We start from the raw sequence: 21,140 nt of genomic DNA, 5'->3' as shown, positions 1-21,140 counted from the left end.
ATGGGAACTTGTAAATTTTGTATCAGTTTTCTTATTGTCCAGTGTTACTATGCACACATAGTAAAATTCATTGGAAGTTTTTTGCAGTGTATTTTTAAGCCTTCAAAGAATTGCTTCAAGAAAGGAAAAAAATCTCAAATTTATAATTAAACAATTATCACACTTGCATTGTTCATGTTCAAGCAGAAAAAAATTAATAATTAACTATTGCATAATTAATTGAAAAATTGTGATAAAAATTTTTTTTCTGGCGGAATATTGTTCATTTGTCCATCTTAAAAGAGGAGAAAATTTTAGTAAAATAAGTCTCGTTCCCGAAGTTTTAGCGCCATTATTTATAATTTTAATTTAACGTTAAAAGTTGGGCTCCGCGCGGCCGTTTCGGTGTCTAGGCGTTGTCACCGAGTCAAGTATTCAACACAAAATAATTTGTTTATAAAATTTCATATTAATTTAAAAATCTTACCCGGGAAAAAATCACCATGTATGATCGTACTTGACCAAGCATGAATTAGGCATAATCATGCATGGACCGTGTATTATCGTGCATGATAATACATGAGTCGTGAATGATCGTGCACGATTGTGCTAGATAATACTCAATTGTGTACTTTTTTGTTCAACTAAAATTTTTTTTTATCGCGACAAAAATGCTTGATCATGCATGATTGATCATGAAAATTTGCCAGGCATGTAAAAGCATGATTATGCTTAATCACATATGATCATGAATGATCATTCAAGGCCATGCATGGCAAATATACATGCATGATCATGCATGAAATTAACGCCTGATCATGCATGTTCATGCATGATGATTTTTTCCCGGGTAATAGTTTATAGTGTCATTAGTCTAATCGAGAAGTGAGTTTTCTGCGAAAAATCGTTAGACCACTCTTAAAAATATGGCGATTGGTACATTGGATTCAGAATTTAATTCTGAAGATAGGAATTTTTTAATTTATCCGCTATTGAAAATTTAATTTCTTAATAACAAAAAACGAAATGGAAAAAAGGTAGTCTCCATTTTGTTGCTGTAACTTCAAAAATATATAAGATATCTGAAATTTGAAAAAAGAACCTAAAAGAGGAGAAAATTTTAGTAAAATAAGTCTTGACTCCCGGAGTTGTAGCTCCATTATTTATAATTTTAATTTAACGTTGAAAGTTGGGCTCCGCGCAGCCGTTTCGGAGCCTAGGCGTCCCCGCCAAGCAAAGTATGCAACACAAAATGATTTTTTTAGAACATTCAATATTAATTTAAAAATCTGAATAAATTATAATGTCATCTAGACACTTGAAGGAATATAGTCCCGCAGAAAAAATTTTTTAGCTTAATTTTTGTTTAAGTTATTCAATTGTTAATTAACAAATTTTTCGGAGACTTGAGTTTTAATAAAATCTTGTATAAAAGTTTACAAATTGTGTCTATAAATTTTTTTTCTTTTAGGAGCTCTTGTTATATAAATAATGAACAAGATTCCGTTGTAAAAGTTCATAAAAGTTTTTTCATTTGTTTATAATGATTTTTCAAAGTTATCAAAAATTGAAATATCCGGCTAATGTAATAAAAAAAATTTTTTTTCACAAATCTTTAATTTTGGTTGTTTTTGTATTCATATATTGCGTTTGGTAGCTTGGATAAAAATTTTTTAACATCAATTGTTTAAAAAATTTTTATAAACAAATAGGCAAATTGAATATTTGTGAAAAATTTTTTTTTGTCATTTTATTGTCTTAGTAAAATAATGATTTTTAAAGAAAAAAATTTTTCTTAAAAAAATTTTTTAATTGTTTATAATTGTTTTTTTCATTTATCCACCATTTAAATTATTTATTAAGAAATCATTTTTTTTTTAATCATCATTTATAATTCTCAATTTAATTATGAAAAAAATTTTTTTTTTATTTGAATTTTCATTGTTTATTTTATAAACAAGTTGTTATAAACAAATTTCCATTTTCATTATATTTTTTTCCGTAGCTTTAAAAAATTACAAATACTGCCCTGTGCATAAAAATTGTAAAAAAACTTTTTTTCTATTTTTTATTGAATTTTGAAATACTTTACCCCATCAAAGTTGAAGCGGTCAACTATTTTATCAACTTATAAATTGTTATAACTTCTAAACTATTGATGATACGGTCTTTGACATTCAAGACGATTTTTTCGACAATTTATTGATTTATATAATAAATTTTTTACATGCTCGATATCGATTATGGTTCAATTTTTATAAACATTTGTTTATAAAAAAATGCATTACTTGAATTTTTAGATAATTATATCTTTTAAACTATTGAAGTTATGGCTTAATAAATTAATAAATAATTATGAAAAAAAATTTTTTCTATAGTTTATTTTATCAACAATTGTTATAAACAAATTTCCACTTTAATTTTATTTTTTTTCCGTTGCTTTTAAAAATTACAAATTTAGTCATGTGCATAAAATTTGTAAAAAAAACTTTTTTTCTATTTTTTATTGAATTTTAAAATACTTTATCTCATCAAAGTTGAAGCAGTCAACTATTTTATCAACTTATTACCTGTTATAACTTCTAAACAACTGATCATACGGTCTTTGACATTGAAGACGATCTTTTAGACAATTTATTGATTCATAAAATGAATTTTTCATATACTCGATATCTATTATGGTTTAATTTCTATAAATATTTTTTTCTTTTAAATTCATTACTTGAATCTTTCAATGATTATATCTTTTAAACTATTGAAGTTACGGCTTTCATGATTCAGGACAATTTTGTAGAGTAAATATTGGACTACTCAAAAATTATTTTTTTATATTTTTAATTCCATTTGTTCATCAGTTTTTTTTTTGCAATAAATCATGAAGATCGAAATTCTCGAAATAAAAAAAATTGTTTGGATTCAGATTGAGTATGATTTTGATGTGTTTTGTTTCACTGAATTGAAATCTGGTATCTAGTTCCATTAACGTTTTTAAAATAAAAAAAAATCACAAAAAAACCAAAAAAAAAAAATCGGGAAAATTGCAGTTATAAATATGAGAAAGAATGTATTATAATCGATTGTTAATGATTTGGGTGCAGTTTAATGAATGGAATATGACTATAAAATTGAAAAATTGACAAAATTTTTAAATTCGTACAAAATAGCATGTAAGGAGAAGGTACGAAACCATATTTTCGAATTTCACACTGTCGTTCATTTGTATCGAATTTTTTAATACACAAATGACCTACACAGGGGGTTCTTTTTATAGTTTCTGTTTTTTTTTTCTGGTATTTCTCTTGTTAGCATTCAAGAAAAATGTGACATCATGCTGACATTCTAATTTACTCGATGCCTACCCTTCATTTCACATGTCTTGATGAAATCGTTTTCCTTGTTCTTCGTTAAAGTCTCCAAAATTTTCAGGAAAAGAAGTCGACATGAGTAGACGAAAATTGAGGTTGCTCAATGAACCTCAAACTACACTTCATAGATTCTTACGTCGACCGGTTTCGCTATTTTTTTCGAATTTTCACGGCTCAACGAGCTAATAAACGTTCAGATTCAGATTCAGTAAATTAAAATACATAAAAATCATACACGGAAAAAAGTAAACTGTAAAATTCACTCGGATTCCGGTTACTTTTTACAGTTTCAAACTGTACAGCGGACATCAGGGTGGCAAAATTGTAAATATTACAAATCTCAATGTAGAAAGTATAAAAGCCACAATTTATAATATAATATCCAAAGTAAGTAATTAGTAGTGGTCACTATAGTAAATAACGACTCTTTCATCGTTAAAAATTACAGTTTCAAACAGTAAAAATTGCCGTTTCAATGTATAGTCTATACTATCGTACCGAGTAAATTGTGACTGACTATAGTAAATAACAACAGTGGTTTTATAAATTTTACAGTTTCATACAGTAAAAATCGCCATTTTAATATGTATTTTATAATATCACGCCAAGTAATTTTTAACAATAATAATAGTAAATAACAATCCTGACTATTTAAATTTTATAGTTTTAAATATTATTTTCGGATATAATTTATTAAATTGGCTATCGGGATTAACAAAAAAATTAACAATAAATAAAAAAATTTTTTTTATTTTGTTTTTGATTAATTAACATTTTTTTTTTACATTTTTTATTTTCGGAGTTTTTTAGAGGAGCTGGAGGAGGGGATAAGATTTCAATCACATTCGCATTCATTCATTGTGAAGAAGTTTTACGCTTGCCTTAAAAATAAATTCAGAAAAATATTGCCCTAACCGAGTTTCGAATAGTAATCTCAACGCACGCGAGACTATCACCTAATCGCAACACTATACGAACGTTGGAGGATCATTTTTGTCAGGAGTTTTATTAACCACGTATTTCTGGCTATCTTGGCAGTGTTAGTGTCGGCGCTGTCCAACACGCGTTAAAAAAGTCATACGCATTGGCAAAAAAGATACAGTCGAATCGCGTTATGAGCCCTGCTTGTGTCTCTCTCTTATTAACGCGAGTCTGGTTAAAAAACAAAGAAAACAAGCCAGACTCATAACGCGATTTGACTGTAGTACATGCACGGAAAAAAGAAAACTCGAAAAATTACAGTATATAATGCAACGTGGCGCTTCGTGATGAAAACTGAAAAAATTACAGTTTCGAATGTAATTATTACAGATTTTATAAGAATTACATTTTAGAATGTAATATTTACATTGAAAACTCGGAATATTAAATTAAAAAATTGAATTTAGAAAAATGTTATTTCAAACTGTAATTTTTCTAGTTTTGATTACGACGGGACCGATTTTACATTTGATACTGTAATTTTTCGAGTTTTCTTTTTTCCGTGTGCTAATGCTCTGCAAGAGCACTAACTTTACAAATGAGGAGAAGGGGAAGGTCCTACACTCTGGGAGAATTTAACGTTTGAAACAGTAAAAATTCTACTTTTAAAATGTATATTTTACCCGTCCGAGCACATCAATAATTACAGTTTCATCTTTAGCGTTGCGTTTAAAATTTACCATTTTACTTTGTAAATATTAACGTTGCTTATATAGAAATTTACTAACTGTAGTTTATATTTTTTAAATATCATACGATCATTTTTTACATAAGAAATTATAAATATCAAAGTCAAAGTTCTTAATTATTATACTTTAACATTTTCGACTTTCACATAGCGAATATTACTGTTTGAAAGTATTTTTTAGCGTGTAAACAATAAATTGTAGCATTTAAATAATAAATATTACATAGTGACTAGTAAAATCACGATTTTACTGTTTGAAATGGTAATTTTTATCAGTTGATCATTACTTATTACAACTCGACTATTATTTATTACAGTTTACTTTTCTCCATGTACTCGATCCGGGTCCACAAAAATTTTTTTTTTGGCTGTGAGTGCAGTTTTTCGAAATTTTTTACCTTTTTTTTTTTTTGGTTTTTTGCATATTACGCAAAACTAGAGGGTAACCGGGCCAAACGGACTTCAAATTCGGATTCAGCGGGTCGAAATACATCTCTGTAGGTGGGTCCGGTCCAATGTACAGACAACTTTTTTTTTTGTGTGCCGATGTAAGATAAGTGGTAATCCTTAAGAGGCAACACACGGAAAAAAAATTCTTCGAAAAATTACTACGGTAACATCGTAATTTGTTTTATGAAATATCATTGCGCCGGACCGTACTCACAACATATTCATTTTTACGATGTGACATTGAAAATTCTATTACAGAAAGTATACTACTTAAAAAAATATACAGTCATATACAGTCAACATATACAAATATACAGTCAAAAAGAAATGTTTTTAAGGACGAGGGGGAATCACACAGAAAAAATCTTTTCGTAACCGAAAAATTCTGTCAATTCCTGGAATCGAACCCCGTTCTTAAGATTACGTGCCAAAGGCTCTTCCACGAGCTATTCGTGGCAAGATTTGAACTGTCATTCAGTTACCTCATAAGACCCACCGAACAATTTCTCGAAAGTGGTGACACAAGTTATTGGATTATGTCTCTTTTAATTAAACATACTATACATCTTTATTCACTTGGTCTTACGGGGAAAAAAATTTACTAAATAACATCGTAATTTTCTATAACTCAAATCATATTTTGTAGATGGCAGCATTGTACTTACATCATTTATTAGAATTACGATGTTCGCATCGTAAAAATTCATAAGCAAATAGTAATTTTTAAGTAATATAATTATAAAAATCAAGATATTAAAAGTCTAGTCCTGGATTATGATGTTGCTATTGTAATTTTTACGCGAATTTTTTTTCCGTGCACTAGGAATCTGCGTGAAAAAATATAAATGTCAAACTTTCTAGCGGGTTGACACTTTTTCCCTTTCCACTTTCTTAGCTGACCATATTAAATGATAAGGATGGTTCCATTACTTATAATTGTAGTAAGCCGAAACGCTAGTGATTTTAACTTAACCTTAAAAAAAACCATTATAACAAACGTATGAAGTAAATGAAGTGTGAAAAATATTTATTGTGATCGAATGTAATAATATTGTTGAAAAAGATTCTAACATCAAACTTATTGAACCAGGCGTATTGAAAAATGGATAGAACTAACAAATATTTTTCAGATATCAAAATTTGAAGACGGCTGCTGGAAAAATTACAAAAATTCTAAGGATCGGAATATACGTACGCCTTCATCGCAAGCTCCAAATGATAATAATCAGGATATATTAGGAAATTTTTTTGGTCTTCTAAGGCATGTTCAGAATAATAACGACAGCTTATGTTGCGCGCACTTTCAAAATGCTGTTAAAACATTGTTTATAGCTAGATTTGAAATTAATTAATATAAATTAATTCATATTCTCATTTAAAATTGGAAAACCAAAACTGTGAGTCATAAATCTAAAAAACTAGCAAGCTTGACTAACTCAATTTCTAACACTAAAACTATAAATTTTAATGCTTCTGAAAATGAAAAAATGTTGTTCATTGAAAGTGAGAAGTTAAAACCAGGGGCTAATCAAAATAGGTCTGAACTTTTACTTTCAATTGGTTACAAGAGTTTAGATGTTCAAGATTGATATCGATCTAATTCAATGGAAGAAATTATGGATGACTTTGGAACACAATTTCATATTGAAAAAGATGAATTTGATAAGGACGACTTACTTTCAAGCTTTTTATTTAATGCCTGATTCTGAAAGTCCTCATGTAAAAGTCGTGAAGAACCAATTGTTGAAAAACTTACGCAAGAAGTCAACGTGTAAAAATTGTGTGTGTGCGTGTGCGCGCGCGCGCGCGTGTGTGTGTGTGTGTGTGTGTGTGTGTGTGTGTGTGTGTTTGCTCTTCAAGCTCAAAAATATAATTTTCATATAATTTTGAGGTCTCCGAGACATAAAGACATCATCGCGGGGATAGTCAGGGAAGCTTCCTCGGACCTTAAAACGTCGAGATCTGATGAAAACTTATTAAAATAATAGATAAAAATTTTTGCTATCAACTGAAATATTCATCAACAAAAGCAATTTAAAAGTTAAAAAAAAAAAAAAAAAAAATTACTTAGTACATCAACATAAAAATGTAATTACTGATTTTTCTGGAAAAACAAAACATTGCCCTTCATAAGTCAATTTTTCAGACATTGTAATTATGGAGGGTAAAAATACCTCTACCTTTCATAATTGTAACTATATTTCTGAATAAATGTATCTAAGTAAATAAATAAAAGCATGTATCAAAAAAGAGGTTAGACTACAGCTAGTCCGAAACATTACACTATAACGTATAGTATAAAATATCTCAACGCTCATGCAGTGGTGCCAGACTTTTCAAACGAACAGTTTCTCGTTCGTGATTGGCTAAGATAAGTACATAAACAGCAAAAAGTGTTAGGCTTGTTAATAACGACTCTCAAGTATATGTAATGTACACTTTAGCATAAACTTTTCACTACAGAAATCACGAGGATTCTACCTTAATGTTATTATATAGTAGTAGTAAATTAAAAAAAATAATTGAAAATATAGTCATTGTATGGAGTCCATTCCTACCTGACCACATTTGTCGCAGGCTCAAATACACACTTAAGGGGAAAAGCTATACGCTTATGGATAGATTTGTACCATAATCGTCATAACCTTTCCCCCCAAGAATGGATTATTTGATGTATACACCTTGAAAACTTCATTCTAAATACAATTTCACAAAAAAAAAAAAAAAAAATTGATTACTGAAAAAGTAAAGAAAAAATTCCGCAATAATACTCTACTGACAAATTTTACTTAAACATCAAAATCTTTCGATTAGAATAATCTTTTCATTAAAACTTGTATCAACTAACTAGAATTCTCATAGTAATACCATTATAAAAATAATACAAATAGAATAGTTTACAGATTTTATTTAAATTATTTTTAACTGTAGTATAATTCGAATCGAAACACGAAATTCTTTCTAATAAAACATCAATAAAAATCAAGAACATACTAATCTAGTTCAGTGATTTTATTAAATTTAGTTTGAAGGGCAGTCAATAAATTTATCTAAATAGATCAATTCAAATGATAGTTTTTTTTTTTTTTTTTGACTATTTTCAAACAAGTAATTACACTGACAAAAAAGGAATACAAAGAAAAACAGTTTGACGTGGAGTAAGAAAATTGTTTATGAAGACTGCTTAAGTTGTTTTTGAAACAAGGAGAAATTTTTTCAACACAAAAGAATTTGATTATAGTCAAGTCAATTTTGATTGTTCTAAATCTTTCTTCGAATCAAAAAGACTCAATCTACGAAAAATTTCTTTTTTTCTGTTTATCTATAATAAACATAACATTTTTATAATAAAATGTCATCCAAAAATACAGATACTCGATAAGGTGTTTAAGGTAATACGGTTATGAAAGCAATATTTTAAGAAATCCTCGAAACTTTGAATATAAATCATTAAATGCATAATACATGATGTTAAAATTTAAAGACGATTTACCGTACCTGACTTGAGATAACTGCAATTGAAAATGACGTTTTTTTGTACATATAACATATTAGAAGCGTGGGAAAATGACAGCATTTTTAATTTTTTGCATCGAAGGAATTTCACCACTCTATCGAAAAACTGGTAGATTGAAGTGTATGATACTTCGAACAATTAAAAAAAAATGACAATTATTTACTGCGTAATTTTCGAGATTAAATGAAATAAATTTCAATTTTAGAGGATTATTTTTAGGAGAGGGAGTACGAAAAACAGCCGCTAGTCACTGAAATCGTAGTATGCGTGTATATGTATAGAGAATTATTTCACAGATTATTTCATATGTTAAAGATGACTAAGATAATGTCCAAAAAATAAAAAAAAAAGTTAAAATCAATTTATTATTTAATATTTCTATGTCATGCATTTAATTTGTTAATGATCAAAATTACAATACTATGTATCTGCATAACTTTATCTTAATGAAAAGTTGCAAAAATTATATATGCGTTTGAGCTTGAAGAGCTCAAGAGCATAGAAAAGTTGTGCCTCTAACTTCCCAGCTTTGATAATTAATAATTTATTAAATTTGTTAAATAATTAATAATTTTTTAACTTCCCAGCTTTGATAATTAATAATTTATTAATTAATAATCGATTATGTATCCACTACAATATTTTTAGAACATAAAAATCTAAGTCGAATGCCGAGTTATCGACTTGATTATTTTTTGTAGTCTGTGGGGGTGTAAAAGGAGCATCTAAAAAAAATCGCAGCTTCAAACGTCTCTTTGAACTATTTTTTTTGAATTTTTTTTCAAATTTCTAAGTCTTTGGGGTGGCTCGAAGGGTAGTTCCGGGGGAGTTATTGTCTTGATTATTTTTTGTAGTCTGTGGGGGTGTAAAAGGAGCATCTAAAAAAAATCGCAGCTTCAAACGACCCGTTGAACTATTTTTCTTGAATTTTTTTTTTAGTTGTCTAAGTCTCCGGGGTGGCTGAAGGGGTAGTTTTGGTATTTTGAAAATCCAATATACTATTTCCCGGGCTCTTTGACTCATTTTGAAACTGAAAAATCATTTTCAGTCTCAAAAGCAAAAAAATTTTTTTTTTTATTTTCGTTCAAAAAAAACGTTCAGAACTTCAGGTACATCGTGTGCAGCTGGTTGCTTCACCGGAAAAAAACGAATAAATAAATTCACAAATTAACCAAAAAAAAACAGTAATAAAATGTTGGTGACTTTACAATATGATGCTAGAGAATTTATTGATAGATGACAGTTCATCTACAGTAGATCGACGAGTAGTTTAAAAAATTTAGCTCATTTACGGTAGGGCTCTATGATGAATATGGAAAATAAACTAGATTTCTGCCAATAAAACCTGATATACTCAATGAATTTACAATCTATGATGCAATTGCTGTCTAATTATAACAAGAGCATCATAAAATTTTGCTTTTTCATGGTGAAATTAGCGGGTTTTAACCACGAATTTATCGTTTGGTTTTTTTTTTTTTTAAGCTTGTACGTACTATGAATTTTTTTCATGTTCATAACAAACCTACCTCGGGTTCCCTATTTTCATACATAGGTCATAACCATAAGATTAATGTCCCAGGGTGGTGATGCAGTTTATCTTAATACGCCATCAACTTACAGAGAATTCAAACAATTTTATTGTTAAATAAAAAAAAAATGTTGGATAAGAATACAACTAACTTTGTAATAATTTAAGTTTCTAACTATAACAAAATTTATTTTTACTTAACTAGATTAACTTCTAAGAATACTCAAAAATATAAAAAAAAGTGCTGTCAACCTATTCGAACATTTACAGCTCGATTGATGAATTTAAAATTAAATAAAAAAAGGCAGAATATGAAAATCTTATGTTAAGCTGATATAAATTAGGGAATCTAAGTTGCTTTTTATCCAATGATGTAATGTTTATAAATCTATTGATTTTACTGATAACTGTTCATAACTGAAATTTCTCAAATTATATAGTTAAATAGTTTCATGAACGATAGTATTTTCCCAAATTTTAAATGATATACTTTGAGTACGTCGAAAGCGGGCCATAAACATTCTGTTAACTGCTTAAGAGGCTCAAAAATTGTTTGATAATATTTTTTTTGTTGAATTTTAGTCGACAACAATTAATTTTTTATCTCTTGTTGAACATAATCTTCTAATGAAGCGACATTTATTTTTGTGACGCTGGTGTGCTTAAATCTTAGAATTGTAAATATATGAATTCAAAGAGCTGAAACTAAAAATTTTATTGAAAAAAAAAAAAAAAAAAAACGATGAATTTCACAGTCTTACAATCGTTCTATGAGTTCAAAGATGTCTTAAAATTATACATATCTGACAAAAATAAAAATTAATGATCATTATTATTAAAAGTACTATTTTTAACTTTCACTAATAAAATCTAAGATGTTCAAAAATCGGGAAGTTAATGGTTTTACCCCGTAATTACTCCGAAATTTTTAATTCAACCAATCTAAACTTAAAGATTTTTATGAAGCTGAAAAAACTGCGTCGAATTCCGCCAATCGCATGAAAATCGATTGATTCATTCAAAAGTTATTGCGGTTTGAAAATTCAAAAAATAGTATTCTATGAAACTTCTATCAGATTTTTGAGCTCGAAGAGCTCAAAAGCATAGAAAAGCTATCTCTTTGAGCTCAAAAAGCTCAAAAATATCATAAGTGTGATTTCAAACCCCTAGATATGGAATTAGCGGAAAGTTGCAGGGATGGCCTTCAGGGTCAACCGTTTTCCTAATTTTTTTTCCAACCTTCTATGATTAAATAATATCGTTCATTAGAAATACGCGACATACCAAGTTTAAATCTTTATCATTTACATTCATGTTGAGTGATATGTTGTTTGAATAATGGCGTTGATGAAATACTGAGATCAGGGATTTGCTTAAGCTTCAAATGAGTACATATGTATATTTTGAAACTTTGAAAACGAGTGCAACAGTGAAACTGAGTAGAAACTGAATTTTGATTCAGAATGAGAATGAAAAAATATGATTTTTAAATTTTTTTCTAAAATTGTTGACATTAAATTCAATTATGGTACTTCTTAATATAGATGAAAACTTGTTTGGACAAATTTCATTTAACTCGACGAGAGAACAATGTGGAAATATTGAGTTTTCTACTGGTTTAAAATATAATTTAGATAATGAGTTGAAAATGACAGTACCCTTTTTGTTTCACGGTGTTCAAATTGAGTGTTCCTTGAAAAACTTACTAAGTATAATGTCGAAATTATCATTTAAGAATGCCCTTTAACAAAAGTTCATTTTTAGAAACCGGTTAACAAATATTAGATTTTCCATAGAATATCAGTTGTATTTAAAATCATTGTTCAAATAGATAACAAACCATTCAATAATAAAACTAAAATAATTAATAAGATTAGATTTGGTGTATAATGTAAAATCATAATTAATTAATGGAGTAACGAGCATTATACTTGAGTGACCTGAACGCCAATAATGAAAAATTTTCAAAATAATACTGAATGCCACCGAAAATTTGTGTGCAAGTAAACGAAAACAACTATTACATTTTATCGTTACAGAACGAGACTGCAAGAGCAGTAAATGATCTTGAAACGTTTCCAGTTTCATATCTAATGAATTTCTAAGCATATGATGACTTAAATAAAATAAAAAAAAAAAAAAAAAACTTACTTTTTTAAAAATCGAGATTACATAACTTGATGAGTTTAAACTCAAATTTAAACCTCTTATGAGTTACTTTTCATTTAATTAATATTTCGGTGTCCATTTTGTTTGGTTAATTATTGAAGAAACAGCAGTGCTGCCACAAGTTCCTATGACATAAAACACACACTCAACAGATACAATAAAAAGACTAACACAAATATTAAATTATCATTCATTACTCAGTATATGAAAGCCTAAGTAATAAGTAATTTATCGATTATTCGAAGAAACAACAATATTAGAGTAATTATTTTCAAATTCCAGGTATTAAACTTTCACGCTTATAAAGTTTAGAAACCAACAATACGATTTTATTTAGACATTGAACGTCACTATTCATTTTCATAAACTTACTACTTGCAATATGACATTAGCTTCCACTGTATTTGAAATGATAAAACATGTTTTGTATTTAGATATGAACACAATATTTTATTTAAAAAAAAATTATAATTCACAACAATTTTTCTATTCTCTTAACAACGGCTGGCTTTGTGCGTCTAAAGGTAAGAAAATGGAATGACCACTACTCACCCGTGGCGCAGTTTTACACTTGAGTTATCTGTAGTATAGTATAGTACACTACACATGTACCTATAGGAGATATGCTATAACTAATTTTTAACGATATCAATCTTACCAATACAAAATAAAGTTTTGAGTTTAGTAGTATATTATTTTACAAGATAAAACCGTACTTTCAATTTACTAAACTAACCCTGAAATAGATGACACACATGACAACAAGAGCGAGTATGTAAGTACATACTCACATAAAGTCTGCGTTGCATTAAGTAACAAGATATTTAAAACATAATTTTATTTTTTCAATTAGACTGAAGATGGTGTTTATAAACAACCCTGATAATCCTCATCTTCGTAAAGATTATAAAGATAATAAATTACTAAAAATACTGTGGGTTCAAGGTTGTATTTTCAAAAAATTTTATTTCTTTCCTTTTCCGATGTCATATTACAATAAAACTTGAAAATTTTATCAAAACTTACGGGAAAAAGTAAATTGCTTGGCGTAAAATTACATGTCATTCAAAAATCTCGATCAGTAATTTACTGGGTATTTTACGACTATAAATCTGTGTAATACGCGACACATCGAGTTTAAGTTTCTAATTTTATGTTTCAAAAATAAAAATACAGGTGATCTATTTTAAATCAGATACCAAAACTATTAAATAAAAAAAGTTGAACAATACAATTCATTTAACGACCATCAAACGATTGCAAAATAAAACATCGCAATAACTCGACAGTTGAATTATAAACTTCTAAAACGAAATCTGGTATTGATGCCACCTATGCAATAAAAATTGTGTCAAAGTTCGAAATCTTGAGTGATAAAATGTTTCAGAAATAAAAAAATGTGAGAAGCTTCTTGATATTTCTGTGATGAAAAAGATTACTACATTCAGTGTATAATCCAAAATGGCAGCCAAGAGTGGTGGTTGTGTTGACTGGTTGTCAGTTGTAAAACCTATTTTTAGTTCATCTCACGAATCTTTTTATAAAAATGAAGTTTCAGAGCTTGTTCAAGCTATAATTGACAGGTAATTTTTTTTTTTTTTTAGCAATACATTTATTCGGAATATCAAATCTGCTTTCAACACTAATTTTTTAACCGATTTTAGTGAAGCAGAATTCACCTCTCATGAAGAACAGTATGAAGCTTTTTATACGTCATTCGCAGCTCTAGTTGCTGATTATATTAGCGGCAATGTTGACAACAGTAAGTTTTTACTTCATCTTGTTATTGCATTTATTACTATAAATAATCAATGTTTTATAAATGATGAAACATTCGTCAAAATTGTTTTTGTTTATGCGTCATAAATACTAATTCTCTGCAACTCAATACAAGTCTAGTCAACCGTTGATTTAAATAATATAAAAAATTGTTCGATTATAGACTTTAGATGAGATTATGATTAAAGAGAGTAATTTCCCTAGAAAATTGTTTTCTGAGAATGCTTTTTTTTTCTGGAAAAAAATTTTTAAGCTCTATTTTCACTAAACAATTTGACCTTCAATTTTTTTTATACACAAACTGCATTGTTTTGTTCCGATTCCATTTAAAAAAAAAAATTCGAGATGTGTCTCGATATTAAAAATTAATGTTGACTTGTACAAATTAATTTTTTGAAAGAAAAACAATTATAATAATTAATATTGATATCTTATCTAAATATGGATATGGATAATTATGTTCAAGTTCAGATTTAAATGTCCTTTACTATTTTTTCGTGAATTGCCTGAATAATATTTTATTTAGTCCAATCGACCTGAAAAAATGGCCACTTATTGCCGTTTTACATTGTAGATGATTCTACGAAGAAATTTTTTTTTTTTTTTTTTAATGTACTCTTTTCAAACCCGAAGTCTCTTCGGCTAATAGTTAACGAGTTTCTAGTTAAACTACTATTTGATAAATTTTGAAGAGACTTACAGCCATCTATTGTCATGCATGAAACTTTGAAATGACGGAAATTTTCACATTGTATCGTTAATTAATCCATTTTGTTTAAGTTTTATTTTCCATACAAAGAACCCTTCTAAAATAACTGTCTAATTCGATCAATTATATATTTTTTATGAAATTATAATGCCTCTCTTTCCACCATAAAAGACAAGGTTTTTTCATCTTTTTCTAAAGCAAGTATAGATATTTTTTTTTTTTTTTAGATAATTTAATGATAAAAGAATCTCTAACTTAAAAAACAGCTTAATTAATTTTTAAGAAGTAAAATATTTAATACAAAATCGATTTTATTAGTAAAAGTTTTTTTGCCGATAGACATTGCATAAAAAATAAATTTTTTTTTTTAATTACATATGGAGAAAATTAAACTTTAAAAAAATTAAATTATTCACAAAAATTCTAAACATTTATTTTCTATTAATTAATTTTCGATTCGTGCATAGTATCCCTTCAAAACGTGCTGGTTTCACGACTTCAGCAATTTTTTTAGTTCACGTTTTTGAATTTAGACTTTAATTATAATAATTGAGTGTACAAATTTTACATTTGGAATATTAGAACTTCGAAAGTAATTATTATTTATCATTATTCTGTAGTTGCTAATACAAATGACTTGCTTAAGAGCCCGTTTATTGATCAATAATTAAAAATAAATAATTTAATTTTTTTTGCTCGACGGGCAGAAAGCGTCAACTTTCGGCCCGCTGCGCTAAATGAAGTTGCCACTTTCTGCCTGTCGAGCAAAAAAATAGCATACACTCCTCGGGAAGTAAATAAGAAAGCCTCAGATCACATGTTTGTTGACCTCGGCTTCGCCTCGGCCAACAATTACATGTGATCTGAGACATTTCTTACTTTACTTCCCTCGGTGTGTAATATACTATTAATATTGATTGATAACTAGTCCTTAATGTTGAAGTAGATATTCTAATACGAAAATTTTCACTATTTGAAAAGAAATAAGGTTTGCTTCCTCTCCGAGAGGACAAAAAAATAGTATTCAGTCCTAAAATGAGACATTTCTTACTTTTCCTTCCTAGGGGTGAAATCTACTATAACTTTCTACATATTATTTAGCTTATATATTAGTGTATTTTAAGAAATCTTCATCGATAATGATCAAAAAGTGCCATCATATGGATCATATGACTCTTTGATAAATATACATTGACAAGAATCTAAACATATTTTACTTTTTATTTTTTCCGTGCACTATTTTAAGCTTTGAAACTTGACTTTTAATTATTGAACAGACAATTTTGAATAAAGTTGATATTACGGTATGCTTTGCTCAGAAATATAATTGAAAATCAATTGTTTTATAATTATAACAAATCTTATTAAATCTTTAAATTATTCACAGTCATGTGAATTAACTTAAATTATCACAGTTAAATTATTTTAATTGAGCAAGAATTTAAATGAACGAAAGTTTTGACCAAAAGTAAATTTTTCATTTTTTAACACTTTTTTTATATTACAGTACCAAAGAATCGAATCGCGACAGTTTGGCAAGCATGCAGAATCCTTCTGAGGTATTTAGTAGGCAAGCAGCCAGGGGATGGATCATCCACTATTTTAACAATGAAACAACTTTTACTACCGATAAAAGCTCTATGTACAGGACAGTCACTTCTTACAAAAACCGAAGAAATAGCATTAATTGCTATTATGAAAAACTCAAATATTCCATTGTACTTAGCAACATCCTCATCTGCTGGGGAAAAAGATTATTCCTATCAATTAAATAAAGATAGTAAAAAAACTAGAAATGATCTTTCTACATCAATTCTTGAACAATTGGTTACGCCGCTGCAGGATTATATACCTATTGTGACATTTTTGAATGAAGCAGCTCCTGAGGTCAATAAAAATCATACAGAATCTAGCGGAAATAATGTAAATAATGAAATCAAGGTTAGTATTTTTATAAATATATTTATTCCAAAAAATGTATGTATATAATGTCAATACTCTATTCGCATAAACATCAAGTAACTATTCAGTCGAAGCGTACGGACGCAAATTTGTACTACTATAAAAATACAAAACAAAAAAAGTTTTACTGAAACAACAAATGAAATTTTTATTCTGAAAGTTTATTTCAAGTACTGATTTAAGCTAGAGTTCTGAAATAGACGTACCTAAAATAAATAAATATATATATATATATATATATATATATATATATATATATATATATATATATATATATATATATATATATATATATATATATATATATATATAGAGATGTTTTTTATACGTTTTAAGGACGTATGGAATTTTGAAAATAATAAAAAAAAAATCACTTCTAAACCTACTCGATTTGATACAGTACAAACAGATAATGTATATGCTTTTTTTCACTACTCATTGCATTAATCATTAATCAATTTAACTGTAATCAATATCTAATATTTATTACAAGTTCAATAATCAGTGGGATTATAATAATTACTAGAAATTTCATATATAAATAATCAATTATTATTACTATTATTTCAGATTATGTTTATTGCAAATAATATCGGTACTCTACAGAATATTGGAGCTGGAGATACGTTACTCGATATGTGTTGCAATTTACCTCATTTATCACGATACATGCGAAAGTATCAAGCTTATATGAGTAAAAAAGGCTTTAGTTTGCCGGCAAATCATGCTGAAGCTCATATAATTCGACATAGTCTACATTCTGTCGTAAATGATATTAATATAGTGCATACAGTTCTATCTTTACCAGTTCTCGAACCGTTAACATCGGCAAAGCTTGAAAAATTATCACTACTTACTATGTCTTGCCTGTATTGTTCAATCGCTAACGCAACGGCCTCAAGTATAGTTGGAGTTTCCAATGCTGTATCACCTAAATGCAATACAAATTCTACAGGAATTCAAGGAAACCAGGGTGGAAGAAATACTGAAGAAGATTACGATTCTTTAGCTATAACAGTAGTTGAAAAAACTCTTGAAATTTTTGGATTAGCTTCTAACATAATTAAATGCAGTACCAGAGCAGGTGGACACGTAAGATTTTATTTATTTATTTTTTTTGTGTATTTATATTTTCCTCGATTAATATAATATAATTTAATAATCAAGTTGCGCTAAGTTAAAATTTTTGATTACTTTATATTATCGTAAACTGGGAAAGATTCTTTCTCCATCTCCAATAGATTTCTAATCTCTCTTACAAAAAACAAAAAATTTTTTTTAAATATCTACAGATTTACCTGATTTATAAACATTCATAATCATAATTCTTTTATTCAAACTCTTAATAATTGTTTTCAGGTATTACAAAACCATTTATTGATTGGCGTTTGGCTGTTAGTTGCCGGTCTTCAAGCTCAATTGACTGTGAGCAGCTTTAGTAGTGTAACAGATAAAAATAAAGAGGAAAAAGGCAAATCACCGAGTAAAGTTCGCGATGGAACATCACGCATTAACTTGATGAAAGTGTAATGAAATTTGATTTGTTAAAAAATACTAATCTTTTTTGAAAAATAGAATAGTTTATATTATCTAAATTACATTTATTTATTATTATATTAACAGTCAGCAAGGTTTTGGCGTTTTGTCAGTAGCTCTTGCTTCTCATGCACTTTCAGTGATGAGTGCATTACTTGAAGACGTTTCTGTAGAAGCTACTCAAGAAAATCAAGTTCCAGAAGAACCAGCTTCTTTGGAAATTTTAGCAGCTTCAACAGCACTTCAACGAGCTATGACATTTCTTCAGGAAGCACCACTTAATCATTTGCTATTTTATTTAGCAACAATTAGCTATCGAAAAGTATGTAATTATATTTTTTTATTTATTTTCAAAAAAAAAATTATCTTTCTTACAATGTCACATTAAAAAACTTCAGGCTTGTACTTTGAAACGGGTACAAAAACATCCTCAAGAAGGTGATACATTGAGCCAATCAGATTCTACGACTTATTATGAAGATCTTCTGAGCTTTTCAGAAAGTTCAACTGATGAAGGTAGTATTTAAGAAGTCATTAATTAACAAAAAAATCAATCCAACGATATTTTTTGCTTTCACAACGATACCTTAAAGTATACGGAATTAATTTATGCATAGTTAAACATTTATTCTTTCATTTAAATAACAACCATTTGTTAACAATTCAATACAAATCATACTGATGAGATTTAACAGTAATCAGACACTACTTTAAGATCTTTTTCTATTATCATTGCTATTAACTGGCTTTTGTTTGATCTATCTTACTAACTTTCTGGGGTATGTTCACTATGTAGAACAAACTGTTATGTCGGTAGAGGAAGACAGTGAACCTATCTTGGGACTATGGTTTGAAGAAACTTTATCCCCTTCTGAAGGATCACCATCTAATATTACCAAAGAAACAACTAATGAACTCGGTCCTGAACGCACCACAGCTACGATTGTTCCTGATAATCGTGAACCTCATGGAGTAAGTGTATTTTTATTAGAGCTTTCATATGAATTAATTATTCGTTTATTAATAAATCTATTTCTTTTTTCACAGTATATCTCATTAGCAACACAAATATTCCAATTTATGAATCAACATCTAATTGGAAGCCGAAGTTCTTATGTGCGAGAATATGTGGTCAATGGATTAATCGAGCAACAGATGGTGATTCTGGCTGCAATTATTCGAGATTTAGATCATGAAACTGCTAGAACTGAAACAGGTATTATTGTTGTTATTATTATCATTTTCATATTAAAGAAAATTCCTTAAAAATCATAATGCATTATATACTATATATCAGTGTAAAAAACAAAGTAAATATGAAATTTTGATTAATTGACGGTCAAATAATGATACAATGTAATCGAATCAAAATATAGTAGTTAATATTGTTGAATATTCTCTACACTACAAGGAATGATCGATTTTAAATTGAGCACTTGAAAGAAATTTTCATTTTAAGCTATGACAATAATGATGTTGATAATAATAACAATCATAATAATAATAATAATAATAATAATAATAATAATAATAATATTTAAGACTTAAAAATGTCGAAATCTGATAAAAATTTGATTTTCGAAAATCCGATTGGAATTAATTTAAAACAATTTTTTGAACAGAGAGTTAAAAAATTTTAACAAGTATATATTTTAAAAAATTCTTATGAGATGGACCTGCTGCCTCGTTTACTTATGTTGAATAATTGTAATTCAAAATAAAAATATTGTATACATTTGATTTAATTAACGTTTCCGTAAGATAAAACATCAAAATTTAATTTTTTTTTTTGGTTTCTGTAAAATTTACTAAATGCAAGTTCGGCAATTTTCTTCTAAAGGCAACAATACGCTCTAAATAAACAAAAATTGAACTTTTTTTGTATATTCAAATTCACAGTTAATTCTTTACAACACACGTTAGAGCATGTATACACATATGCTATCGTCAAAGTACTTAATTCAAAAGCAAAAAAAATTATTGAAATTGAATAAACATTGTGTTTTGGATGCTAAGTGCATCGATGTCCAAGTCTAAAATATCGTAACCCACAAAATTTAACAACTTGACTTTTTGAAAAATAGATTCATAATAATATTGTGTATCTCATAGTAAAAATGTAGAGATTAAATTATTTAATGGTAATTTGTATTCTTCGAATCCTATTTGAGGGGACCCGGTTGTCTAGCGGCCTAAAATTTGAGCTATTTTAAAAAATTTTATTTCTATATGAAAGTAGTAACTAATGCTTTCAAATTTTTTACACTTATTCTATTGTTTATCAACAATACAAAAATCAAAATTTAGACAAAAAACAATTTTTTTTTTTAAATTAGAAAAAAGGCGCTGAAACTCCCCTCTCCAAAAAAATGAACATGACTGGTGGGTGATAATTGATCTCTCCCTCTGATCTGAAATAAGAAAATTAGGAAAACGGTTGACCCTAAAGACCATCCCTGCAACCTCCTGCTAAC

The 21,140-nt window shown here is 28.0% G+C and overlaps 2 protein-coding genes across 2 annotated transcripts in view; one reads left to right on the top strand and one right to left on the bottom strand.

Moving 5' to 3' along the window:
• The window catches only part of Kis (chromodomain helicase DNA binding protein kismet), a 44,089-nt gene extending 30,874 nt beyond the window's left edge, over window positions 1-13,215 (bottom strand). Inside the window, 1 exon segment of the mRNA XM_074257400.1 lies at window positions 12,663-13,215. The gene's annotated coding sequence lies outside the window, so the exon portion shown is untranslated.
• Window positions 13,216-13,883: 668 nt separating this feature from the next.
• The window catches only part of Poe (E3 ubiquitin-protein ligase-like protein poe), a 25,440-nt gene continuing 18,183 nt past the window's right edge, over window positions 13,884-21,140 (top strand). The window contains 9 exon segments of the mRNA XM_074257398.1: window positions 13,884-14,263; window positions 14,345-14,442; window positions 16,676-17,109; window positions 17,701-18,222; window positions 18,490-18,656; window positions 18,754-18,988; window positions 19,065-19,182; window positions 19,463-19,638; window positions 19,714-19,882. Of these exon segments, the coding sequence (XP_074113499.1) occupies window positions 14,142-14,263; window positions 14,345-14,442; window positions 16,676-17,109; window positions 17,701-18,222; window positions 18,490-18,656; window positions 18,754-18,988; window positions 19,065-19,182; window positions 19,463-19,638; window positions 19,714-19,882 (2,041 nt within the window). The 5' untranslated portion in view covers window positions 13,884-14,141.

The sequence above is a fragment of the Cotesia typhae genome, unplaced genomic scaffold (genome assembly GCF_013202065.1).
Source record: "Cotesia typhae breed Kobodo isofemale line unplaced genomic scaffold, CoteBio_Ctyphae scaffold_152, whole genome shotgun sequence".
Taxonomy (NCBI): Eukaryota; Metazoa; Arthropoda; class Insecta; order Hymenoptera; family Braconidae; genus Cotesia; species Cotesia typhae.
This window is presented reverse-complemented; position numbering and strand designations above follow the sequence as displayed.